This window comes from Diceros bicornis, chromosome 7 (assembly GCF_020826845.1).
Source record: "Diceros bicornis minor isolate mBicDic1 chromosome 7, mDicBic1.mat.cur, whole genome shotgun sequence".
In the NCBI taxonomy this organism is placed as follows: Eukaryota; Metazoa; Chordata; class Mammalia; order Perissodactyla; family Rhinocerotidae; genus Diceros; species Diceros bicornis.
The window spans coordinates 67,099,521-67,126,293 of NC_080746.1; the positions used below are offsets into that span (position 1 = coordinate 67,099,521).

At 54.5% G+C, this 26,773-nt stretch overlaps 1 protein-coding gene across 1 annotated transcript in view; it reads right to left on the minus strand.

The window, feature by feature from the left end:
- Positions 1-6,766: 6,766 nt before the first annotated feature.
- The window catches only part of LMO1 (LIM domain only 1), a 41,470-nt gene continuing 21,463 nt past the window's right edge, over positions 6,767-26,773 (minus strand). Inside the window, exons 2-4 of the mRNA XM_058545919.1 lie at positions 11,419-11,632; positions 8,673-8,798; positions 6,767-7,138 (exon numbers count right to left, since the gene is read on the minus strand). Coding sequence (XP_058401902.1) covers positions 7,033-7,138; positions 8,673-8,798; positions 11,419-11,632 — 446 coding nt within the window. The 3' untranslated portion in view covers positions 6,767-7,032. The remainder of the gene's footprint in view (positions 7,139-8,672; positions 8,799-11,418; positions 11,633-26,773) is intronic.

A 26,773-nucleotide genomic window follows, 5' to 3' on the forward strand; every position in this document is an offset into this window, starting at 1 on the left:
GGCAAGAAAAGGTCATTCGGGGCTGGCCCAGTGGCATAGTGGTTAAGTCTGGCGTGCTCTGCTTTGGTGGCCTGGGTTCGTGGGTTCAGATCCCGGGTGCAGACCTACACCACTCATCAAGCCAAGCTGCGGTGGCAACCCACATACAAAATAGAGGAAGACTGACACAGATGTTAGCTGAGGGCTAATGTTCCTCAAGCAAAAGAAAAAAAAGAGGAAGATTGGCCTCAGGTATTAGTTCAGAGCAAATCTTCACCAAAAAAAAAAAAAGGTCATTCCTTCCTGCTTTATCTAAAGTAGGCCTCCCTCCAGCCACTCTGCACTATCTTTAGCTTGTTATTTATGTTTTATTTGTTTATCGTCTGTCTCCCCCACTAGACTGTAAACTCCACACGGAGGACCCTGTCTGCCTTCTCCACTGGCGTCTCCATTCCCCAGCGCCCAGCACCATGCCTGGCTCGTAGCAGGCACTTGATCCATGTCTGTTGACTGACTGATGGGCTGGCTTCCTGACTGAATGAACGGTGATGCACTGGGCCCTGCCCCACTGAGAAACCTCCAGCCCAGGGATTGGATGAGCTGCCTGGTGTTGGACCACTGCTCCACCCTGCACTGCCTCTGATTACATCATCTGGAATTGTTCATCCCAACCAGCACAGGCCCGGCCCAGCGACAGGCTCAGTTAGGATGTGCGATGAGGGACAGACGTGCCCAAGGGCCCCCCTTACACAAGGACAAGTTCTCAGTGGGGGGTTGGGTTGTAGAGAGAGACACGGGCAAGGTGGGGGTTCTAGGGGCTTTATCATGGGTGGAGTCTACCTGTGCACTCCCGGATCCTTTCACTGCAAGCGGCTGCCTCTAGGCGTCAGTTTCACACAGGAATTACCTGCATGGAATCTGAAGTCAGCCCAGGCCTGAATTCAAATCCAGATGCTATTAGTTACTAGAATGGCTCTTTGAGCCTGTTTCCTCGACTGTAAAACGGGGGTGATGATAATAATAGCACCCATAGCAATGGGATGATAAAAATGGCATCTCCCTAATAGAGTTAGGGAGTGGCTTAAACGGGTTAGGCCTGTTTTTATTCATGAAAACCCAGTGGTCCCAGGGTGCAGTGCCCTTCCCAGTGAGCACACACCGATGCCCAGGAACTGCCTGCGGGGTGAGGCGAGAGGCTGCTGTGGGGAGCCCAGGCCTCCTGCAGGGGGGCCCTGGGGCTGCCCTAGAACTGGGCCAAGTCCTCAGAACCAGCAGACGCAGTGCTGGGTGGATAAAGTGATGTTTCAGCAGCAACTCTGTGTCCTGGTGCTGACCACGAGCCAGCTGCAGTTGTGAGTGAGTGTGTCCACGCGACGACTCAGCTGATGCCCAGGGCAGCCCCAAGGAGCAGGTACTGGCAACATCCCCCTTGCAAAGATAAGGACACTCCGCATTTGTAAGACGTGGGCAAGCAAGCTGCCCAAGGCTGTGCCGCTGCCAAGTGGAGGAGCTATGATCTGAACCTGCGTAATCAGGCTTCTGGGCCACATGCCAACACCATGCCACACTGCCCTTTGCCACCACGGCCACCCTCACCCCACGCCTTCCCTGCAGGTAGAAGATTCTTCTCAGACCCTTCGCCCACTCTCTCCCTCTCTTCTCTCTCGCCCTCTGTCTCATCTCTCTCTCTCCCTCTCCCCCTCTTTTTCCTCGCTTTCCTCTCTCTCTCCTCCCTTCCTTCCCTCTCTCATCCCCTCTCTCATCTCTCCCTCTCTGTTCCCCTGCTCCTCTCTCCATCTCACGTAAGTGTGCTATCTATGACCCCTGATCTGTGCTGGCAGATGGGGAGTGAGGCAGGAGAAGGGGAGCCTGGGTCATTCTGAGGAGCCCTAGGACCCCCTGTGGGAAGAGCCCCCATGTTCCCCAAGTGCAGCAGGGAGACCCGTTAGAACAAGAAGTGTGGCGCAGGAGCTGCCTCAGTCTCTTAGCAGCTTCAGACTCTGGAAGACAAAACTGAACTTGCCAGAACTGTAGGAAACCTCAGCCCCCAACAGACAGGGCTCCCCACTCGCTCACAGAGCAGACGCAGGAGGTAAGGGTCTGTAAATCCAGCCCCAGGAAGGAGTCCCTGGACCAGCTCCTCTCTGGAATCTGGGTGTGCCCCCAGAGAAGGCAGGGGCTCGAGAGAGTGCAGACCCCAACCTGGGTGCCCCAGGCAGCCACTGGCGTCTTGGGGAACCCAGAAGCAGACAGGGTTTCTGTCAGCTCTCATCAAGGAGAAGGATGGTGCCCCAGAATAAAAACCATTTTGGAGACTCCGAAGTATTTAATCTGAGTCTTTTTTTTTTCTCCATTGGAAGTAGGCTTTAAAAGCTAATTTCTCAGGCCTGGCCCAGTGGCATAGTGGTTAAGTTTGCACACTCCACTTCGGTGGCCCAGGGTTCACAGGTTTGGATCCCAGGTGTGGACCTACACACCGTTCATCAAGCCACGCTTGATGCTTGTATGCGGCGTCCCACATACAAAATAGAGGAAGATTGGCACAGATGTTAGCTCAGGGCTAATCTTCCTTGCCAAAAAAAAAAACCAAGAAGCTAATTTCTCTCTCTCTGAGCGGCAGGGTTCCCTCCTCCCCTGAGGCCTGCCCCAGGGCCTGGTCCAGCCTCTTCCTCTTCCTTCTCTGGCAATTTCACAGTTTCATAGCAAAGCGCCTCTCCCCTCTGCCCCGCACGCCTGATGGATGTTCTGAGCAGCAACTGCATTCCCCTTCGTAGACCCCCTAGAGAGGGTCATGAGGGTGTAACCCAGGTAGAAGGAGCCCCAGCAAGGGAGGTCCCTGCTCCAAGAAGGGGGTGCAGGTGGTGAAAGGGGGAAACCACAGGGTGGAAGAAGTTTGATGTGAAACTTATTATGCGAGCACCGGACCCAGCCCTGAATGGAGAGTTGATGAGTGCTGGAGAACACCGGGGCCTCAGGTCGGTCAACATGGCAGAGGAGCAGGCAGGAGCAGAGAGGCACTGCTGTGTTGGGGGCGGATCCGGCAGGAGAGGCTGTTGCTGGGCAAGGAATAGGGCCCCAACCGGAGGGAGCTCAAGAAAAACCCTCTCTGGAGAAGCCAAGAGTCTGAGAGCTTTGGGACACCCCCCACCTCATGTCTGGGGGCAGGAGACTCCCGCCCTTGTTGGGATAAGGCAGTAGGAAAGTCTGTCCCCAGGCGCCAGGGGCAGAAATGAGGTTTGCTCATGAGGTTCTGATTAATTAGCACTCTTTTCTGGGTTTTAGCTCTGTGTGTGTGTGTGTGTGTGTGTGTGTGTGTGTGTGTGTGTGTGTGTGTTTCGTCTTATTTTATCATGCTAAATATATCATGATTATTTTATCATGCTAAACCAGGCTTGACCAAGAATTTTTCTGGACCAACTCGTCTTCATATCGGCCCATCTTTATTCATTCATTTTTTGGCAATTATAGTTTTAGAGGTAAAATATAGCTAAATATCAACTTAGACTGACAGCATTCTCTCACTGGAATTTTCACCAAGGTTGATAGACAGTTGCAGCTAAAAAGCATCTTTCCAGAACCTACCCTCACTTGGTGGTGGCATCCCCGGATCAGTGGTGTTGGGGATCACTCAGCACCAGATTTAGTTCATCTGGCTGTGACGTTCTCTGACAGCTTTAAGGGAAAGAGAAATTGTCTCATGTAGAGATGAGATTTTCCAGGCAGGAATTTCACGTGGATTTTGCCCATGGCTCCTGCATATCTCATGATGTGGGGCATGGTTTCTGGGACCAGGCCCGGGAGAAGAGAGGACCCACATGAGATTTCATGATGGGCCCTGCAGCAGGGTCAAGATTGGAATCAAACTTCTTTTCAAGCACAGACTATGTGGTCCAGCTTCAGGCCCAGGAGTCAGGGGCTAAGCAGGTGCCATATTCCATGAGTCTCAGGTCCCTTGTTAGGGTACCTCTGACACCAGGCCACCAAGGAATGCAGGAAGGGGAGATGGGGTCCCATGGGCTGGTTGGGGCAGAAGGGAGTCGTGCACAGCCACAGCACAATGCCCATCCACACCCCCACCATCCACTGCCCCAGGCTGAGGCTCGAGCTGCTGTAGCCTCTAATGGTTCATGGTCAGTACTCCCTGAATCCCCTGTACCCCAGTCTTCTGTGGTGCTGCAGCCCAAGGAGAACCAGGCCAGGACCATTCATGCCCTACACTGAAAACCAAGTTTATCCTACACAGTGGCTGCAGGGGGAGGGGGGTGGTGGCTTTTCCTGGGTCCCCCAAGGTTGTGAAACCTCTCCAGGTGCAAAATCCCAGCCCCCCAGTACCCATTCCAGCCCCACCTCTATTGCCTGCTATAGAGAAAGCTGGTCTCCTCTCTGCTCCCCCCTTCCCTCCTATTGGTTCCACACCTGCTGGGGAAAGGCCTGTGTGGCCTCTTCTTGGGGGCAGCTGTGGACTGCTATGGGACTTCCTGGGTGAAGGGTCTCCTACCAGGACTTCATGATGTCCAGGATGGTGACCCCAGCTCATGTAAGCACAGCACTTCACAGTGTAGATCTCAGCCTTGTGGCTGCCCCAGGAAACAGATTATCCTCATTTCCTAGGTGAGGATGGCGAGACGGCAGTAAGTGGGGCCACGATGCTGGACTTGGCGTGTTCCGTTCCATGTTGAGCTGAGGAAGCCCGCTGGCGAGGCCTGGGGTGGGCAGAGTCGGGCTGGGGTCCTCTTAGAAGGCCAGCGCTGCTCTTGGGGGCTTTCAAAGCCTGGCTGACTGACTTTGAGTCTATCTCACTGGGAGTGAATTAATTGTTGTGCAACCTAGAGTAGTAAGACAAGTTAATCACATAATTACTGCAAAATGACATGTTATTTCATGGCTGCAATATGGTAACTCTGTTGGAAACAATTGTAATTGCCCAGAAACTGCATTCGAGTGTCTCCGTTATCTCTCGATAACCATGTCATTAACTTGTGCTACAACTTTATCTGCAGCAAACTCTGAAGTTAGGAGTTGGGGCCCTTGGGATGGGCACAGCCATCCTCGACCTAAGGGCCCAGGGAGGGGCTGGCACTGGGGCCTCTGCTACAATCCAGGAAAATAATTTGCTTTTTCATGTTGAGCAAGGAAAATGCCACATGCGGACTCCAGCCCTCACCCTCATGCACTCAGCTCATTCACAATCTCACATGGTCACATACAGACAGCTCCCCAGTTTCGTGGGACTCATGCAAAAATACCCTCTGCAGCCAAAGGACCGGCTCTTTGCCTCTCTTCTCTCACGCACGTGGGTGCAGCTCCTTCACAGAAGGTGGATGCCCCAAGGTTGAGAACTCCTATCTCAAGATCCTTGGCCCCAGCAATCCCTTCTCCACAGACCAGACCCCTGACCACAAAAGTACAACGGGGAGACGCAGCCTCCTCCAAGTGCCCACAAGAGCCCAGCCATCCTCTCGCTTCCCTGGAAGTGGAGGAGCAGGCCTGGGGGCGGCGTTATGGGAGGTCCCAGCCCAACCCTGCCCCAACCCTGGCAGCCAATTCTCTGCCCAGGAGCAGGCAGAGCTTGAAGCAGTGGGCTGGCTCCATCAGCCCTGGGCTCTGGTCCTCGGCCAGGGTAAAAACAGTCCCCGGGGAAGGAGGAGCGAGTGGCCTGACGGCGGGGGGAGCCTGTCCATACAGCCTTCTTTTTAACACTGTTCAGTGATACCTTTCCAGTTCCAGGCTCTGTGTTTGGTGCTGTGGCTGCAGCCAAGACCTTGACCGCATCCCTGCTGCCCTGGGGGAGCCAAGTTCAGCGGGCGGAGGGAAAACGCCCTGGCGTCTGCTTGTCAGCTGCTGGTCTGGCTGTCTTCTGGCCTGAGTTGAGTGCCTGCCAGCTTGCCTGTCTGTCTGTCCCTACCTATCTCTACCTACACACCGGTCTACTTGTGTGTCCACCTTTCCTGCCTGCCAGCACATGTATCTGTCTGACTGAGTGTGCACTGGCTTGCCTGCCTCTGACTCTGGGCCTGTGTCTGCTGGAGGGAACGGGCCTGTTCAGGTCTCCCTGCGGTGTTTGTCCTCACCATAATGTGCTCCGTTTATTTCCCTGGCTTTCTCTATCCTCCTCAAGGCCATGGACTGTGTCCGATCCATGATTCATCCTCATGTCTGGTGCTTGCAGCATGGGGCTGAGACGGAGCGGATTAAGGTTTGCTGATTGAATGAATGAAAACCTCCACCTGTGTGGGCTGAGTTACAGGGCAACACGATTGTTCTCGCTCACCCAGAAGAATAGAAAGCCAGGCCCCAGGTTGGGCCCCCGCTGCAGGGAGGAGACAGCAAACACTGCCCGTCACCCTGAAAGGGAAGAGCGGTTTAAGGATGGTACTCCCGTGGTAGGGGGCAGGATTTGGGCTCCTACTGTGGAGGAGGTCAGAGCTGGGTCCCTGTCTGGGCAGTCGGGGGTCTCAGTGGGGAGATGTAACACAGGAACCCAGGCAAGAGAGGGTTTCATCTTGCCTCTCTTCATCTTGGGGGCCAGGGAATATGCTCTGCCAAGGGAGGGGGAGGACACCCTGTTCCCATCTCTGGCTGGGGGTTGTCCCCATCCCTCCAGCTTCTTCCCCCTAAAGCCCACCTGGAGCTCCCCTGCCTGGTAACAGCACAGCTGGAGCCCCAGGCCCTGCTCCATGCCTGCCCCCGCAGGGGCCAAGGGGAGGGCCCTGCCCCACTCCCAAGCAGAGGGGAGGGGCCCCAGGTCTGTGTCAGTCATGTGATCAACGAAGAGAAACCTCCCCGGAAACATTCATAAGTTTAATCCACGCCAGTAATAAAATCGCATTACATTTTTCATAAAATAAATGTTCCCATTTATATACAGAAGACAGACTGTACAGGCCCAGCCTGGCCCCAGGAGGGTCACACACAGACGGGCGGCGGCGAGGGGGGGCCATCCCTCCCAACAAGGACAGAGGAGTTCTAATTGCAGGAGAGCGGCTGGCCGGGCAGACGGCGGTGGGTGGGCAGGCGGACAGACAGACTGGCCTGGAGGCCAGGCGCCGGGCGTTACTGAACCTGGGATTCAAAGGTGCCATTGAGCTGCCCCTCCTCATAGTCCATCTGACACAAGATCATGTTGTTCTTCAGGAAGAATTTGTCTCCCACACAAAATCTGGAAAATCCAAGCAGGAAAGAGAGGCCATTGGAGGGGTCCCAGACAGCGGGCTCCAGACAGGACCCAGCCCAGCCCAGGAGGTGGACATGTGGGAAGTGAGGTTCTGGGGAGTTTGCTCCTGAACTTTCCGAAGCGGTTCCCCAAAAGTCCCACAGCAAACCTGGTCAGTCACCCCGGGTCAGCCCAGCCCTCAGCCAGGCCTTGCAGTCTGGGGTGTAGGACAGACAGATGGACAGACAAGCCTGGGCTACAGGCCTTCCACAGCCAGGTCTCCATGGAGGTGGGGCCAGGGGTGGGGTTGGTGGGAAGGTGTAGGAATAACTTCCCTCATCCCAGAGAAGGAGAAAGAGAGAAGGACAAAGAAACAGGAAAAGACCAAGAAAGGAGAGAGATGGAGAGAGGGAGAGATGGAGAAGGCGGAATGGATAAAATGGTTGGGTTTTCATGCCTCTGTTCCCCTCTCCAACTTGAGAGGATGGCTCAGTGAAGGACACTTTTCCTCTAAACAGAATCTGTGGGTTTCCTGGAGCATCATCCCAGGAAGAGGTGGCCGTGTCCCACTATCTTCCCTTCTGCCCAAAGAAGGCCCTGCTTTGGCACTCCCCGCCCCCAGTCCTCCTCAAGTATTGGAGGATTCAGCACTTCCCCCAAGATGCCCCCAGGGTGGCTGAGGCCTTTAGTGGGACCCCAGGGTCACAGGCCCAGTCCCAGCACATCCAAGTCCAACCACCAGGTGGCGCTGCAACTTCACCGAGCCCTCTTAGCAGAGAGTCTAGTCAGAGCCCCAGCCAGACCAGAGTTCCCTGGAGGTCCCTCTGGACCTGACCCTCTGGGAACACTAGCATGAGTTTCTTCCTGACCTGAGGGCTCCTGAGAAAAGGGCCTGCCTTCTGGGCTAGGCCCCCAGCCAGGGCTGAAGGGCTCTGGCTCCTTAGGTCCCTGGGGCCTCCCACAGGGCTGGGGTACTGTGTAGCAGCCAACAGACCAGAAAGGAGGCTGGGCTGGAACCAGAACCACAGGAGTGAGTGGCCATTCTCGGAAGGGATTTCGCCCTCAGGTCTGGAACCCGTTCTCACTAGAGCGTACATGCATGCACGTGGCACATGCACAAGGGCATAGGGCACGCATACAGGGCCCTTGTACGTGCACATTTAAAACACACGTGCACGTGCATACTCACCCATCATGCACACACAGCACACACATGCCCCCCTTGTACATGGACATTTAAAAATGCAGACATGACATGACTCTCACACTGTGCATACACAGTAAGCTCATGCAGGCCCCCATCTATTACCTTTACACGAACTGTGCCCTACAAACGTGCACACGCAGTATTGAGTGCACACATTTGGCTACAGGGCTCAGGCATACATAAAACATATGTACATACGTGCATGCTCATGACAACGTGCACACACACAACACACATTTGCATGCACGCCTCCACAGCGCTCCTGGTCCGTCCCAGCAGGCGTCAGCTGGAGTCTGGTGAGTCGGTTGGCTCTGCCACCGGTGCAGCACTCACCTCTGGTTGCAGAGCTGGCAGGCGAAGCAGTCAAGGTGATAGACATTGTCCCGGGCCCGCATCACCATCTCGAAGGCTGGGATCAGCTTGCTGCAGGCCGCGCAGTTTCCTGTGGTGCCAAAGAGCCTGCAGGGGAAGGGCACAGAGGGCTCAGGGGCCCACCAAGGAGCTGGGGGGTGGGCAGGGGAATTGCCTCTACCCGGGGCCCCACCTGTCTCCCACCCCTGTGGGCTTAGCAGGTGGGTCTGGGCAAGGTGGTAGGAGCACAAACGGCAGCATGGAGATTCTGCTAAGAGATCAGGCTTCAGAGAAAATCGGCACATCCACCCAGGGAGGTGAGTGTAGGGGGCTCAGGGGTCGGTTGACACTGCCCACCCCCAGGCTGGGCTGCCAGGGCTCCCTCCCAGGTTCCCACTGGGATCCTCCAAGCACCTGGGGCCACCAGGAGAACACTGGGCTGGACCCTGAGCGAGGACTCCAGAGTCACACAAGCCCGAATTTAGAGGCAGTCAGCTGACCGTGGGCTGTGTGTTCTCACAAGTCACTGAGTCTCTCTGAGCCTCATTTATTTCAACTGTAAAATGGGGACCAAAATACATTCTTCACAGGTTTGTTGTGAAAACTTTTGTAAAGTCTCAGTAACAACTCATTGAGTAAACACCTCTGTATTTACCCTGCACCAGGCACTGTTCTAAGGGCTTTACAAAGATCAACTCATTTCATCCTGACAATAATCCTATGGTGGGGGGGGTGTCTTTTTCTGCTACCAACTCACCGTGTGACTTGCCTAAGTCCCTTTTTCCTTTTCCTGGACCTCATTTAATCCTTCTTTAAAATGGGGGTGTGTTCTAGATGGTCCTGTTCAAAGATGCTTCTAAACCAGGACTGATGCCAAAAGCCAGTTCCAAGGACATCTGGCACAACGCCTCTTTGAGGCAGGCACCCTTCCTCTTAGCTGCTGGTGGCAAAGCTCTAGGGACGGGGAGCTCACTCCCCGCCATGCAGACCAATCCTTGCCTGGATGTTCCAATGGCCTGAGCCAGCCAGACTCCTCCTGGCTTCCTTTCTGCACATGGGCAGAGCAAGCCCCAAGTGAGGCAAGGGGCCGAGAGGCGGCAGGAGGCCCCTCTAATCCCTGATTTGTCCAGTACAAGCTCAGGCGCCTGCAGACGGCCTTGGCTCCATTATTCACCAGCCCGAGCTGCCTGGTGGCTCAGATTAAGGCAGACAAAGGCTGGGCCACAGCACCTGCTCGGCAGGAGGGGGCTTACTGCCCCCAGTCCATGAGCAGTGGCTGCAGAGGGGCAGGCTCTGGACAGCCATTCACTGGGGCTACGCAGATCAAGGAAGCCCCACCCCCACCCCGCCCACTGGCCTACTTGGCCCCAAAGTCATTCTCTGGCCTCTGCTGGAGCCTAGAAAGATACCTCCATGCTCCAGTAGCTGGCAGGGCCCAGAATGCTGGTGGGGCCTTCCGCTCTGCTGACAAGCCCATCCTGCACGGTGGTCCTCCCTCTCCAGGTCCTGTGGACTCATCAGATGGTCTGCCACCTCCCCTGGACCCGGTAGGCTCAGCCCCCAGTGATGTCCTAAACCTCTGGACTTGGAGGTCCTTTCCAGGTTGCTGAGGGGTCAGTCCCCAGAGCATCCTTCCTTAACCCCTCCTCCTGGCCCCGCCTCCCTCCTCCAGCCCCAGCCAGGAGCACTGAGTCACAGATCCTGGTTTATTGCACCACTTTTAAAAACTCCTGCAAAAGGCAGAAGTTAAAAGAGAAAGTGCAGGCAGGTAAATCTTAGGCTCTTCTGGGAAGTAGGAGAAACTCCGCCGATAACCCCACCCCCTAACATGCCCAGTCCTGAGCAGAGGAAGCACCACAAAGCCCTTGCCCCGACCTATTAATTAATGCGATGGGCCTTCCTTCCCCGTAAGGCCCAGCCACCACCCAGCAGCCTGCGTGGGAGCCAAATGCAAATGCTGGGTCTCAGCCAAGGCCCCTGCTTTGTGGCCTCCTTCCAGCCTTGCTGATGTCATAGATAGCCTAAGGGAGGGTTAGTTGGGGGAGGCAGCCCCAGGGAACAGGATCCAGGTTGTAGGGGAGGGTGGGTTAGGGCTCTGAGGAATGCGAGGCGGGGAAGCATCAGTCTTTTCACCATTCACAGAAGGGTAAACTGAGGCTTGGAGAAGGTTTGAAGCCAAAAGGCTCAGAGCTAGTTCAAGCCCAGGTCTTTAAGCTCCAACATCCGGGGTCTTTCTCCAGGGGTCTGGCCACCTGCCAGGTTCCCCAGACATCCGGGTCTAATCTCAGGGCCCACCGACAACGGAGGAGCAGGGAAGGAGACTTCAGGCAGCAGGGGCCCAGGGAAGTCAGAGCCTCCCCACCTGTTCCTGGAAGCCCCTCTGAGGCATCCCCTCTCAGATTCCAGGTGGAATGGCTGGGTCAGAAGCATCTGGCAAAGGCAGGGGCAGAGCCAGGCTGGTGCCCTGGGGAAGCTTATCGCAGGTGCCCAACGGTTACAAACGCCTGCCCAGGACCTGTGCTGGGCAATGAGTCCAAGGAGTTAAAGGTGGGCCCTGCCCTTGGGGGCTCCTGGGGCGTCTGGGGGAGCAGGGCAGGGGCGGGACGGTCTGGGAGGAGCAGACACAGGCGGGCACACGGGGTACCGGGTCTGGAGCAGGGGCAGAGTGCGGGCCTTGGAGGACGGGCTCTGTGGGCAGCAGGGCCGGGGCGGGCGGGCGGCGGCGCACCTCAGGTAGTCGCGCCGGCACAGGATGAGGTTGGCCTTGGTGTAGAGGGTGGAGCCCACCTCGCCCAGGCGGCAGTCGCAGCAGGCACACTTGAGACAGTCCTCGTGCCAGTACTTGTCCAGCGCCTTCAGCAGGTAGCGGTCCTTGATCTTGCGGTGGCAGCCCGCGCAGCCCTTCTGCTTGCCTTTGGGCTGGACGGAGAGCATCGGCACGCCTGCGGGTGGACAGAGGACAGACAGATGGACACAAGGGTGGCGCTGTGGCTCCAGGCCTCAGGGGACACACCTCCAGGAACGGAGCCCACTGCCTCTCCTGCTGCCCCTCAGGGTTGGGGCTCCAGGGCCCCCCACGTTCTCCCCAGCGAACTCCTCCCCTGGCCCTGGTCCCGTCCTTTGGGCGGCACGGCACAGCCTGTTCCCCTGCCCTGTGAAGGTCCCTCCAGAAGCTGAAGGCGGCAATGGGGAGCCCCATGTCTGCTCTGCTGCAGGGCACACACGTAGTCCGGAGGACCAGCCCCCTGAGTTGATCCTCCCCATCCTGCCACTGCCCCCTGTGCAGTCTGAACCACGGTAGTCTGATCCCATCGGTTCTTTCAGCATCTCTGAGAACAGAATCTCAATGGGCTTGAGGTCCACTAGAACTCCCAGATCTTTTTGCCACCTCAAAACTTCCTCACACTGCTTGTGTGTTTGACTACTTTAACCAAAGAAGTCAGTCTATAAGCTTCTGGGTCTATTCATGTAGAACTGTGGAGGTGTTAAGAAGAAGGTGAGGTGGCCCCGTGATATCCCCAGGAGGGAGCAGGAGCTCTGGAGCTCCTGGCAGGTACGTGCGGGAGGCAGCTGAGTCTGGCCTAGTTGGGGCTCTCAGGAATGCTTCTAGCTAGATTCAAACTTCCTACCTGCCCTGGCCTGAGGGAGGGGAGGTTCCGAGCCTCTGGATCCTTGTTCATCCCACCAGGACAAGAATCTCTGAGCCACTGGGCCTCTCCCAGGGCCCATATGAGCTTCCCAATGTAAAAGCAAGTGCCCAGTACAAAAGCCAGGAATCTCGGCAAGGCATTCACTGGAGGGAGGGCCAGACCTCCTAGCAGGCAAGCGTGTACACTCACGCACACCCCATGCACAGAGGCACAGTGTACAAGCATGGGCTTGCATGTGCACAGAGGCATGGGCTCCTAGCTCCTGGCCCTGGGGCCACAAGGAGTGACAGTTGAGGAGGAGATGGGGAGAGACGTCGGGGAGCCTGGACATACACGTGGAGCCCTGAGGCTTGAGTGTGGTGAAGACTCGGCTTGGAGGGAAGTGAGGGAGGCTCAGAAGCCCCGACTTGGACAAGGGGTTGCCCGTGAGAGCTGCCTGAGAGCCCCTCATGAAGGCGGTGGGGGTCGGGGGGTGCCTTCCCTGACCAAGGCTCAGGTGGACAGAGAGGTGGACTCTGGAGGGAACAGTCCACTCCTTCCTGCCTCCCTGGCTTTCCCACAAGCCCTGGACGTCTCCCCTCCTCCTGGCCCCATCCTCTCCAAGGGACGCCTGCACCCTCCAGGGCTCCAGGCTCAGTTCCTTTCCCTCCCTCCCCTCTCTGCCCCCAGCCCAGAGTCTGAGCTCTTCCTCTCCCTTCCCTCCTCCAGGTGTGACCCTTCCTCAGGCTTCAGTGGAGAACCAGCCTCCAAGGGGCCTCAGTCCCAGAATCCACAGATGTCAGGTCAGAAGGGCCCTCAGAGTTCCTCTAGGCAAATGCTCTCATTCCACAAATGGGGAAACTGAGGCCCAGACTGTCCGAGGTGCTAGTGTAAGCCACAGATAAGCTGGCCCCGGGGCCCCTTCCCTGCCTCCTGTGCTCCTTCTCAGCCTCACTGCCTCCTCAGACTTCTCTTGGGGAAGGGGTGGCCCCTGGGCCAGGGCGGCCCTCCAGAGCCCAGGAGCAGGGGGTCAGGTGAGGGCAGGGAGGAGGCAGTGCAGGCTGCTGTGGGCTCTCTCCTTCCTCCCCCCTCCAGCCCTGCAGGGCTGTCTAATAGCTGGCAAGTCCACTACCTAATTTTCTTAATGCAGTTCTAAAGGTTAATTGGTCTGAGAGAGTGATGGGGCTCAGGATGACTATGTCCTCAGGCCTGCCCGTGTCTCCTCCAGCAGGGTCCAGCCTGGTCACAGAGCTCTGAGGAACCTGTGGATGCCAGCTGGGGTGCAGGTACTCCTGCGAGCAAAGGGGGCCTGTGGGCTTCTTCCAAGGCCTGACCTACAGGGAGGAACCAGATGTGGGCAAATGGGGAGAGGTTAAGAGAGCTGGATGTGGGGAGGTCTGGGGGTCCCAGGCGGGACTATGGTCCCTGGGGCCTGTGGAAGGAGCACCCAGCCAGCTATGCTCTGCATATAAATACCAACTTGGAAACTCTCAGGCCAGGCCTCTAGCGTGGCTCCACCAAGGCTGATTTTCGCCTTGCACACCTGGGCTGGCAGCAGGCCCGGCTCCCTTCCCCGCAGTCCTGGGCTCTCCCAGGCCTCTACACTTGTACTGTCACTGGCAGGGGGGGTGGGTGGCTGGAACACCCACACTCAGGGGATACGCCAGGCCCACTGTTACACCCCAAAATGAAGGAGGATCCCAGCACTAGGAGTGTCTGTCCCGGTCCTTCTTCCATCTGGCTTGGCTCCAGGACAGGCTGGCCTTTCAAGCTCAGGTGCCAGCACGCCTGGCCACTGAGCCTGCAGGGCTATGAGCTACAGCACTACCCGGCAATTCCATCCTCAGTGGGACCTGGCACCTACAGGACCCAGGGAGGCCACGAGGAGTGAAGTCACAGGCTGCCCCAGGTCCCCCATCCCCTGCCCACACCCAGGCTGAGGCTGGCACACAGCAGGTGCCCTGTAAGGCCTAGGCACCCTGCTCTGGGGTGCTGCACTCTGCCTCCTGAGCCCTGGAGAACTCTTAAGAAGCCACGTGGCTTCTGCCAGTGTCTTGTGTCCACCAAGACAGGGAACGCCAGGGCCAGCCTGGCTAAGGAGGTCCCAGAGCTTTGGGGACCTTGAGCTTTCCCTGCCTGGAAAGGTTGAGATCCTGGGAGAAGTCTGACTCACCACTCCCTTCTTTAGGGAACACACACTGTGTTTGCTCGCACTGGGCTAGTCCGGGAGACTTGAAAACACTCCTGGAAAGGTGCGGGGGTTAAAGGAGGGGCATCTACGGTCTCCTGCTCCCCAAATGGAGCCATGCTCCCCAGAGGGTCTGGGCTCTCCCTCCCTGCCCTCCTCCCCAGCCCCCACCCAGCCTGCCAGCCGGCCCTGCAGACACCTCTCCGCCCGCCTCCCCTGCCTGGCTGTGGGAGCTGAGCCTCCGGCCATGTACTTTCCATTAAGGAGATAGCATCCCTTTGCTGAAGTCCATTTGGGATCCATTTTAGTGTTATCTAAAAATCAAATCTACATGGTAATCCTTTTAATGTACTCCTGACTTTAGAAAAAACCAGCTTTGCGCTCCTTCAGGAAAGGTTTTAAAGCATTACCCAGTAATTACTACTCACCCATGAAAACACTGATATTCGACAATGGATGATGTTTGCCCCTGCACACACGCATGTGCGGACTCCGCTCAGACGCACCCACGGGACCCGGCAAAATAAACCAGTTCACTCAGCCTGTGTGTTCCCCCCAAATCTCAGGATGGGGGGTGACAACCTTTGAGGGGAGATAGGCCAGACCCCTACCCTGTCTCTACCCTGGGCAGGCTGACGGTGGAAGGAGGCAGCCTGGCAGTCTGACTCATCCGGCTGCCAGACTGTTACTCTCAGCTCTTTAATCTGAGGAACAGCCAGACAGTCCGGGTGACCAGAGGGACGGCCAGAGGCCATTCAGCTCTTCCTGCACCCTCCCTCCAGCCAAGAGAGAAGCCCTCCTCTTCACACGGACCCCCCAGAGTGGCCTGCCAGGCTAGACCCAAGTTCTCAGCAACTCCTGCCCACCTATCCCAGGCCAGGCTGTCCCTCAGATCCGGCACTGGACTTCTCCGAACTGCTAGGCCCCCCAGCTCCAGGTCCCACCCATGCCTCCAGTTTGGACAGCGGGCTGAACCTGTTGTGGAGCACTCTCGTCACCTCCCAGGGGGCTCCTCCAAGGCCAGTCCTCCACCCCAGAATGCCCGCCCGACCCAGCCCCAGGTCACTCCAGGCTGTGTCCTGTGGCTCCCCTGCTGGCACAGCCATCGTGGCTACCACTGGCAACTCCACCTGGCATTTGAGGCCCCCTCCCACATGCCAGCATGTCCACCTTGGCACTGCTGGATCTGCTCCCTGCAGAATCCCGGAATAATAGCCCTTTCCATCCTGCAAATGGATCTTGTTTGCTTCTCTGCCAGGGCCTTCACTCCACCACTGTTCCAGAAAGAAATGCCTTGTCTTGCCCATCCCACTCTCCTCAAAGGTCAGAGTCACAGTGGGGTTGAGGCTAAGAGCACAGACCTTGAACCCAGAGAGCCTACTTGCCCGTCTGGGAACTGTCCCAAGTAGCTGGAGGGCCTGGAGCAAATCCCCTCACCTTTCTGACTTGCATCTGTGAAACGGGGGCCACAAAAGTCTCTTTCCATGGAGACTGCATGAGGATAGAAAAAGTTATGCATGTGAAGCCACAGCAGAGTCCAGGACCTGGAGGGGCCTATGAACAGGAACCGGTAGTAGTATTAACATGCCCCCCAGGACGCCTTCCCGGCTCTGACACTTGTTTTCTTTTTCCTTTAATTTTTTATCTTGACATAATTTCAAACATTCAGTAAAGTTGCAAAAATAGAAAGAATTCCTGTATACTCTTCACCCAGATTCCCTAAATATGAACATTTTTCCACATTTGCTTTATCCTTCTCTATCTACCTACCTACATACCTACCTACCTGTAATGTTTTTCCTGACTCATTTGAGAGTTGGTTTTAGACATAAAGCCCTTATACCCCTTAATACTGTGGTATTTCCTAAAAGCGAAGATATTCTCTCACATGACCACAGTACAGTGATCAAAACCAGAAAATTATCATTGATGTAATACTATTATCTAATACACAGATTTCACCAATTCCCCCAATAATATCTTTTATGGCAAAATAAAATTCCGGATCATGCATTGCATTCAGTTGTCAAGTTTAGTCTACTTAAATCTGGAAGAATTCCTAAGCCTTTCTTTGCCTTTCAAGACTGACAATTTTGAAGAGTACAGGACAGTTATTTTATGGAATAACTTCAATTTGGGCTTATCTGACACTTCTGACTATATGACTTTAACTCCTTTGCAGGCTTCTTTGTTGTAAATGAGTATGAAGATTACTCATCTCATAGAGTCACGGCGAGGAGTAAAGGAGTTAATACATGTGAAGTGCCCAGGACTAACTGGGCTTGCAGTTAAAAGTTAGCCCTGATTAGTGTCACCCCATTTAGCACATGGAAAAGGACCCCCTTAGTCACAGCTCCATCTCAGGTCCCTAAAATAGTGATGGAAGCATTTTGAGGAGAATACACTGACTTAAAAGTGCCACTGTGGTTAAAGTGGCACAGGCGCTGGCTAGCGTCCAGCATTACCCAAAGGACACTCTAGTGGTCACTGCAAACGTGTGCAGAAGGAAGTCAGCCCTGGCTGCTTCAGTGACCAGTCAAGTGGGAAGGGGGTGCTGTGGCGGCTCAGAGGGTGACAGCTCAGGGCAGGTCCCTCCGGCTGCTCTGGGGAAAGCCCTGGGGTACAGGCAGCTGTAGCCTTGGTATTCTCACAATGTCTCGTGTGCCTCAGCACTGGTTCCAAACCCGTGCCCACACAGCACAACACAGCTGCCCGATGCAGCTCTGGGGCTTTCCTTCCTCACCGTGGGCACCCCTCCCGTCCTCTGGGGCAGGCGGGGACCACAGGCTGGGCTTCCCCAGGGCTCAGGGCAATTTGCAGGGAGATTCTGCCGACAGAACACTTAGCAGTGCTTAGCTTCTAAGTGCTTGGCTCACAATTGTGAGCCTGAGGAGATAGGTACCATCATTATTCCCATTTTAACAATGGGAAAGCTGAGGCACAAGAAAGGTTACGACTCGTCATGGGTCACACAGTTAGTGTGTGGCAGAGCTGGGATTTGAACCCTGGTAGTCTGTTTCAGGGCTCAAGCTCTGGACTCCTCTGCTGTGCTGCCAGGCTATGTGTTGCCATCTCTGAGGCGCTAGCAGATCCAGGTGGGAGACATTACAGAGACTAGGAGACACAGGGAAGGTATGTAGATACATACACAAATACCCACAGCAGCACACAAATACTTACACATATGCACATAATCATATACATGTGCACTAGGTCCACTAGAGGCAGAACAATGTCTGTTTATTCTCCCCACAAGAGTTTTATTCTGTACCTAGCACAGTGCTAGCATACAGTAGGTGCTCAGTAAGTTGCATGACAATGCATACCCATGCATCCAAGCACACACATGCATGGATGTGCTCGTGTAAATATACACACATATGCACGAGCAGTCACAAGCACATTTACTGTCTTAAAAAACTACATTTCCAAAAAGTGGATCACAGCTCAAAATTGAGCTCTGATCTGAAAAAAGCTCACGAGTCAGAGGCCTGGTGCTCTGTTCTCAATACCACTTCCCCAAGGAAAGGGAAGAGCATGAATCCCCCAGCTTTCACCCACACGGATCCGTGTGGAGCGGCGGAAATTATCTAGAAATTATCAGCCTCATAATCGTCACACCCACTTCAGCTGCTGGGGGGTGGGATCTGCAGCCTTTGGGGATCTGGGTCCCTGCCACCTGCAAGGTGCTTGTACCCACCTGGGCCCACACCTGGGCCTGGAACTGCAGAGGAGGATCCCAAGCAGAGCCAGCTAGCGGCCCCTCCCCGGCATCAATCCCGTTTAATAAGGAAATTTGAAAGTGTAATCTAATTCCGCAGAATCTCTTTAAATCTCGTCTTCTCAGAAGTAACTTCATTTCGCACAGACACCTCCAGCCTTGTGAGAAGGCCTCCATTTCACACCAGTTTTATCTCCACAATTTCTCATCTCAGTGCACTCCTATCCCAGGGCCTTGCCATGCGGCAGGCGAGGCCTGAACTAATAGCATTTCCTACTCATTTGGAATCAAAAGCCAACGAGAACAACTGTTGAAACGCATGGCTACAGCCACCCAGAGCACGCTCATCACCACCCCTCTGCACACCCACTTGCAGGCAGCATGTTTATTGGGTTAGATGAGGGAGAGAAGTAGGGGCTCCTGTGGCCTCCAACTCCCCACTGAGGCAGAGAGACGAAGGCCAGGAGGCTGGGATCGCCTTGCGGGGCAGTGGCCAGCTCAGTGGAGGGACTGGCACCACCCCTCTAGGGGGTCTGAGAGAAGAGGCAGGCAGTGTAGACATGAACATTGTGGGCCCTGCAGATAGATGGTCTCAGCTTGAATTCTGGCTCCATCACTTCCCAGCTCTGCCTCAATTTACTCACTTGCTAAATGAGAGCAGCCTGCTTTAACGGCTTATTCTGAAGATTAAATTAGATAATGCACATGAAGTGTTTATACCAATGTTTGACACAGTAGCTTAAAAAAATCAGCTAAGAAAATTTATGGATATCTTATTACCCAACAATTCTCTTCCTAGGTATATACCCAACAGAAATCAGAGCTTATGTCCACCAAAAGAGATGTACAAGGATGTTCATAGCAGTTTTCTTCATAACAGCCCCAAACCAATAACAACACAAATGTCCAGCAACAGTAAAACGCATAATAAATTATAGTAGATTCATACAGTGGAATAGTACACAGCAATGAAAAAGATTGAATCACTGATATGCACAACAACATGGATGAATCAGACAGCATAATGTTGAATGAAAGATGCCAGACATGAAAAGGTACATCCCGTATAATTCTATTTCTATGTAATTTCCAAACAGGCAAAATTGATCTATGGTGAGAAATGTCAGAATAATAGCATGTATTGTCACCTGGCAGGGGGCGGGAGGAAGCCTGCAGAGGGACTGGAAATGTCCTCCATCTTGATCTGGGTGGTGTTTAATGGGTATGTACGTATGTAAAAATTCATTGAACTGAACATTTGAGACTTGTGCATTTTACTGTGTATATGTTATACCTCAATTAAAAAAAAACTAAGATGGAGATCCCTCAGTCAGACTCTGTATGCCTCTTCATAAACCCACCATTCACTCAGCACTCACTACAGCTGTTATCTCAGTGAAGCCTCATACTAGCTCTGAGGTGTTAAATGATTACCCCCATTCAACAGATGAGGAAACAGGCCCAGGGAGGTTCAGGGCCTAACCCGAGGTCACACAGCTGGACAGCTGCAGGGTGGGGATTGGAGGCCTGGGCCTACCAGACTCGCGAGTTCAGGTTCTCATTCATCACACTCCCTGTGGCCTCCCTGCACAGCCTGGGTGAGGACGGCTCCCTGGGGCCGCAGCCGGCTTCTCCCGTGCAATCTGGATGCCAGATGATGCTGGGCGGGGACCAGAGGCATGCTCAGAGCAGGGCCAGGGCTAAGACCAGGAGGAATGACAGCCCAGGCAGGACACTGACTCCCTCCATGCTCTGGCGGGTCACAGGCCATTTCTACTCACCTGGTGGTCCTTCAGAAGCTGCTTTGGGATCTCGTAAGGGCTTCCGGCAGGGCCAGAAAGCAGACATGGACCAGAAACGAAGGACAAAGAGGGCACAGGGGCTGGGAAGGGAGCGGGAGGGCTTTGTAGAGGCAGAGCCGAGATGCTTGCATCGCAGCCTTGAGAGGGACAAAAAAGCCTTGAGATGGCACAGGTCCTCAGGGGGATGGCCAAGCTGTGAGGAGAGAGCTGGGGGCTCCAGACCAGAGCCACAATAACAGGGACAGCCTCAACCAACAGCCAGGGGCTTGCGTGTGAATGAGGGGATGGGGGCATCCTGGAGAGGGGCCCGGCTCAGGGTAAAAAATTTAAAGGAGGTCCAGCATGCTTGCCTCCTCTAGAGTGGCAAGTTCTTCCCAGTCCCCACAGTCCCCCACAGTAGGGGAGGCCACAGGAAAGCCCTGCCCAGGCATGTCCCCAAGCCGCTGCAGCTCCTGTAGTCATGTTCAACCACATGGTAATACCCCTCGCCAAACGCCCCCTACGAGCAGAGCCGAGTGCTCTACACTCATTAACACCCACCCTCATCACGACCCTGAGCTCAGCGAAATCACACGACCTGCCCAAGGGCATCCTGGGGGAGGCCAAGCGGGGCTTCAGACCCAGGCTGCGGGCCAGGAAGCGCCCCACCCCCTTCCTGCTCTATCCAGAAGCAGCATCGCACCGTTTTTTCCTGAGTAATGGGGCAGGTGGTCTTCTGCTCAGACCCTGCCAAGAGAGGGAAGCTCTGAAACACGCCTTACAGGGACACTTCAGGGCAGGGTCGGCCTCTGGTCCCCAGCGCCCCCCAGAGGAGCCATCGCCTGTTAAGGAGTACAAAGCAGCAGGCATTTTCCGTGTGTTTTGGTGGAAGCCAGCCTCCTAGGCACGGTGTGTCCTGAAGCCTGAACCCACAGTGAGCTTCCCGTGTTCAAAGACAAAGGGGCTGAGGAGTTTACACACACACCTCACGGGTCTTCGTTGCTGAGGGAAGCCGAACCCCGCACAGCCCGGCGTCAGGCAACAGCTTTAGGGGACCCAGTCGAGAACTTGCAGAGGGGCCTGGAAGATGCACAGAGAGACACTGGAGCAGGTGCAAAGGGAATCCCCGCTCGCAGCTACGTGCAGTTTTCTGCGGTTCTTTAGTGAGCGGAACAGAAACACCAGAGCTGCCTGTGCTCGCTGGAGTCTCTCACGGGAAACGACGCTTAAGTGAAGTGCAGAGTTATCTGCAGTTAGTTCTCTTCCATTTCTCCAGTTGTCTCTGTAAGGTCCCAGACATATCTAGAAAGCAGTATCTCCAAGATAAGACCCTAGATCTCCTCCCCAAAACCTGTTTCCTGACCCCAGGCTTCTCCTCACTGTACTAACACCACCGTCCACCCAAACGCTCAGGCCAGTCACGTCTTGCATCACCCTCATCCCCTCTCCCCTGCTGATTCCTGGTCCCCATCCCACCTGCTTCTTCCCATTTCCAGAGCCACTGCCATCTCTCACTGCACCATCAGCACAGGCACCCACCAGCCTCTCGTGTCTAGTATCTACAATCCAACTTCACACAGCAGCTGCAGAAATCTTTCAAAACAAAGTAGGTCAGGTCACTGCTCAGCTTGAAACCCTTCCTTAACTTCCAGTGGGCTGCGAATCACATCACACTCTTCATCAAGCCCATGATATCTTCACATAGTCTGTCCCCTGCCTCCCCCTCCTATACTGTGCTCCAGCCACACTCCAGATCTCCCTCCCGCCTCAGGGCCTTTGCACAGAATGCTTTCCCCTTCCCAGAACACCCTTCTCTGACTCTTCATGTGGCTGGTTCCTTCTCATCTTTGGGCTTCAGCCTAAACGTCATCTCAGAGAGGCTTTCCTTGACCTCCTTATTTTCTTATTTAAATGAATCCCCAGTCATTTCCTTCTGAGTTTTTATCACAATTTGTAATTGTTTTACTTTTCTGTGATTTTACTTAAGAAAAATGATTGGTCTCTCTCATATGAATATAAGCCCCATGAAGACCTATTTTGGAGCCCTGTCTGCCTTGTTCACCACTGTGTCTTCAGCATTGAGCCCCATAGCAGTCACTTTTTAACCATCGGTTCAGTTAATGAATGAAGAGACTGAGTGGAATCTATCCAGATATTACTGGCGAGAGTCTACCGGCCAGAGTGGGCTGATGCAGACGGGCAGGCCACAGATGGGAGCCTCATCAGGCTTGCTGCTGCCCCATGCCACACCTGTAGCATCTGTAGGCACCTGTGGCCATGTGGCTCCACCAAACAAAACAGATCCAGCTGTGGTGGTGCCTAGGTCCTGCCTGCCACAATCCAGAGTTTTGAGGCAGGGCTCAAAACTGAGAAATGAACCCCAGAGCTCCAGCTGAGAAATGACAGCTCTTGTGCAAATATAAAGGGGAAGCAATCCTGTCCTTCAGCACCCACAGACCCACGGGAAATGAAGCCCCCTCTGTACCTCCCCTTGCACATAACTGCTCCATCCCAACCCTCAGGGAGAGGAGGTGCAGCCCAGAGATCAGGCATCTGCAGAACCTCAGCAGCTCAGTCTTTCCCTCTGTGCCTGTGGCCTGGGCACCCCCTCCTCCCCTGGCACAGACCCAGCCTCCCCAACTCCCCACCGAGGGCCCTCTTGGCTTATAGACGTGACCACTCTTTCCTCTCAGCCTAGTCTGAGCCTCTGGGGGCCAGTGGGAGGAAAAAGCCCCTGAAGTTTGCTACAGAAAAAACCCGGGCCCGAGCCCTTCTCCATCTGTAGCCTCCACCAGGCCCCATCCCATGCTGGGCTGCTGCAGCCAGCCCCCAGGTCCCTTGACGGGATGCTGCTTGGAGCTGCACAGCTGTGGGGACCACAGGGAAGCGTCTGGAAGCTGCGCTCCCCAGACAGCAACTCAGCTGCTCCCTGGGCACCTGTGAAGCCCACGTCACCCATCTAATGAAACAGGGCTCCCAAGGGGCCTGCAATCTCCACAGAGGAGGAGGAGGGCACAGACTCTCAGACGAGTCTCAATTTCACAGCATCAGGGACGTGAGCACCAACGCGCTGAACCAGAAAACGAGAGTCTGGCAGGCGCTGCAGACACACCGGAGCGCCAGGGGATCGGAGATTAGGGCCCTTCAAAATCAATTTTGAATTCAAACTTTTAAATGCATTCTCCAGCCCCGAGGAGGGGACCCTCCAGGCGGGCTCGGCCTAGCCAGCTGCCGAGTCCTGCTTCCTTCTCGAAGCAGCCAGAGCCCATCTGCTAGCCACTCGGCTGGATGAGGGCAGGGAGGGCGAGGGGGCTAGGAGGCAGACTCCTGACCCCTCCTCCAGGAGCCACAGGGACAGGAGCCCCTTGGGCTCTTGCTGACACAGCACCACCTCCTCCGGAAGTGCTGGCCTGGGCTTCCTGGTGAGGCCTTGGGGGCTGCCCCACCCTCCCTGCAGACCCTCCCTGGATGAGGGAAGCTGAAGGCAAGTCCCATGTGGGCCAGGTCCCCTTCCACCCCCCAAACCGGCTGAGGAGGCTCAGTGGGCACCAGTGGATGAAGCCGTTTAGAATACGAGCTTCGGAGTCAGACAGGAGGGACATGTATCCCAGAGCAGCCGTGGGCTCCCAGGGGGAAGATTTTGGTTCCAAAGTGAATTTCCCTTTGGGAGACTTGGTGGGAGAAAGTTTGCTGCGAGTGTCTTGGAGTGCAGGCCCTGTGGAGTGAGAGTGGTCCAAAGCCCCCACTGCAAAGAGAGAAACTGTCACCCTGGGTGGGAGTCAGCAGGGCAGCCTGGCTGCTGGGAAAGCTGGTGTGGCCGCAAGCTATATTATCTGAGGCATGGTGTCTGCAGCCAGGGAGCTGACAATCGTGCCATCTGTCACTTGTCAACCACGTGTGGAGTACTGAGTACAGTTCTGGGCCCAGCACCGTGAGGTGGACAGGGATATACAGGGCAGCGGGCCTCAGCGGAAGCTGAGCAGAACAGACTCCTCCAGACAACGCTTGGAGTAGGCCCCAGGCCTGAGTAGGAGAGCCTTGGGAGGCCCGGCCAGCAGAGGATGCTCCTGGCAGCCCCAGCCACGGCCCCCCTGCTCCTGCCTGGGTCCCTGCACAGCCACATTCGTTCCTCCAAGCCTACCATCAGCCCACCTGATGCCTTCTCCATCTCTGGGTGGAGAAGCTGGTCCATGACAAGCCTCTCTGACCTCAGTGACCTCACAGCCCCTGTCCCCCAGTTCTCCACACCTCAGGTTACACTCCACCTTTAAGCCAGCCTCCTGAGACATGAACATGAGTGACTGTGAACCACTCTTCTGCTGAGAGGCAAGAGAAGGGGTAACCCAGGCCTTGTGCCCACAGAGACCTCAGGGAAGCCCCTTCTGGAATGAGGAGCACTGGGAAAGGGCTGGGGTCACCAGACCACATACAGGAGGTGAGGCTCCCCAACTCCTCCCACATTCTGGCTTGGGAGTGGGCTGCCAGCTCTGCAAGGAAATTACAACATGGGCCTGGGTAATGCTCCTTTTAGTTACAGCATAAACTGCAGCAATAAAGTGTACCTGGGGAATGTTTAGAGAAAGCACTAATGATTTCTTCCCCAGTGGTTAATAAATTCACTTCCAGATCAATTTGTTCGCAATAGAGCCCGGTGAGCGGAACCCGCGTGGCGGGCACAGCCGAGTGTGTCTTTTTCAGTATAAATGATTTATTACGATGATTAGCGGCACATAAACAATTTAAAATACAACGCTAATTAGTTTGGGGAAGAAAGGAGAGGAAAAGCCACCCTGCCTCTCTCCCCATTATGTTCTACTTCCCTAAGTGTGTACTTTTTAATTAAATCCAAATGTCACAATAAATTTCAAGTGTTTTATTACCACTTGGGCTAACTCAGGCAGTCATGCAAGCCCCCCTCTCAGGCATCTGCGGGCCGGGCTGGGGGTGAGGATTGGGGCACCAGCAGGGTCTGTCCATAAACTCTCCAGGAGACAGGAGATCTTCGTGAGACTCCTGGAAACCCCTCCTAGTTTCTGGTGCCCCAGGCAGGAGGATGCTGAGATGGCCTGGGGATGGCCACCTTCTCTCACCTTCCTGGCCAGCCCAAGTGATTGCTCCTTCTTAACAGCAGTCCTGATGAGCCCAGAAGCCAGCCACTTCTCAATGGCCTCACAATATTCTGCACGCTCTTCAAGCCCTCCCTGAGTGCTCCATAAACTTGCACCTAACACCTTCTGCATGCCTGACATCATGCTTGGCATTTCCTATACAACATTACCAAGTTCTCAGTCCAGTTCTATGAGTAGTAATTATTGTTTCAATTTTATAGATGGAGAAACTGAGGCTCAGAGAGGTGGAGCAACTTATCCAAGGTCACACAGCTAAAAAGTGGACTTTGGCAGTCTTTATTCCTGTAGCACTGTTCTGCCTCAGAGCCCACATCTGGCCACATCTGGTCCCTGATTTCCCTGCACTCAGGATGAGGTGTAGAATGTGGTGGCTGCTCACGCAGGGGTCTCCTGAGCATAGAGCTCCACCTTGCCCAGAGACACACTGGAGGCAGGAGTTTGGGCCAGGGACCTGGATTCTGAGTTCAAGTTCAGGCTCTGCCATTGACCCACAAACTCAATCAAGCCCTTCAGCCTCCCTGAGCTTCAGCTTTCCATCAGCAGAACTGGAGTAATAACACCCAACTCACAGGGCTAAGGAACCAGAGCATCTAAAGTGAGCAGAGTGCTTTGCAGTCCTTGATAGGCTGTGTAAGTAGGAATTACTAACAAAATCCCTTGAGGTGAGCAGGGATCCGTAAGAACCCCATTTCACAGATCAGAACGCTGAAGCCAGCAGGGGAAAGGACTTACCCAAGGTTCCACCAAAACTTAGGAGCAGGGGCCAGGCTGCAGATAAACCCCCCTTCTGGAAGCTCAGATGGCCAAGGATGGTTTCTCTCCTAAACGCTCTTGCATTGTTTATTTGAAATTAAAAATAAATATCCCTAAACACAGAGTTACCGTATGACCCAACAATTCCATTCCTAAATGTATACCCAAGAAAAGTAAAAACATACATCCACACAAAATCTTGTATATGAATGTTCATAGCAGCATTATTCACAGTAGCTAAAAAGTAGAAACAATCCAAATGCTCATCAATGGATGAATGGATAAATAAAATGTGGTATATCCATACAATGGAATATTATTTGGCCATAAAAAGGAAGTAAGTACTGATACGTGCTACAACATGGATGAACCTTGAAAACATCATGCTAGGAAAGAGGTCAGCCACAAAGACCACATCCTGTATGATTCCATTTACATAAAATGCCCAGAACAGGCAAATCCATAGAGACAGAAACCAGATTAGTGGTTGCCAGGGAGGAGATGAATGGGGAACGACTGCTAATGGGTATGGAGTTTATTTTTAGGGTGATGGAAATGTTCTTGAATTAGATAATGGTGATGTTGCACAAACTGTGAATATACTAAAAAATCACTGAAAGGAACATTTTAAAAACATTAATTTTGTTGCATGCAAATAATATCTCAAAGTTGTTATAAAGCAAAACAAAACAAAAAACAACAAAACAAATATTCCTTTGAGAAAAGGAGAAATCAATTCATAAAAATTAAGTCCTGGAGTCAGGGGAGGGGGCCTGGGAGGCCTGGCCCTGGTCACCCCATCTCCCATCAGGTGCTCCATAGGGAGGAAAGGGCTCCAGAGCACCCCCTCTCTCCCTCCCCAATCCTCTCATCCAGAAATCT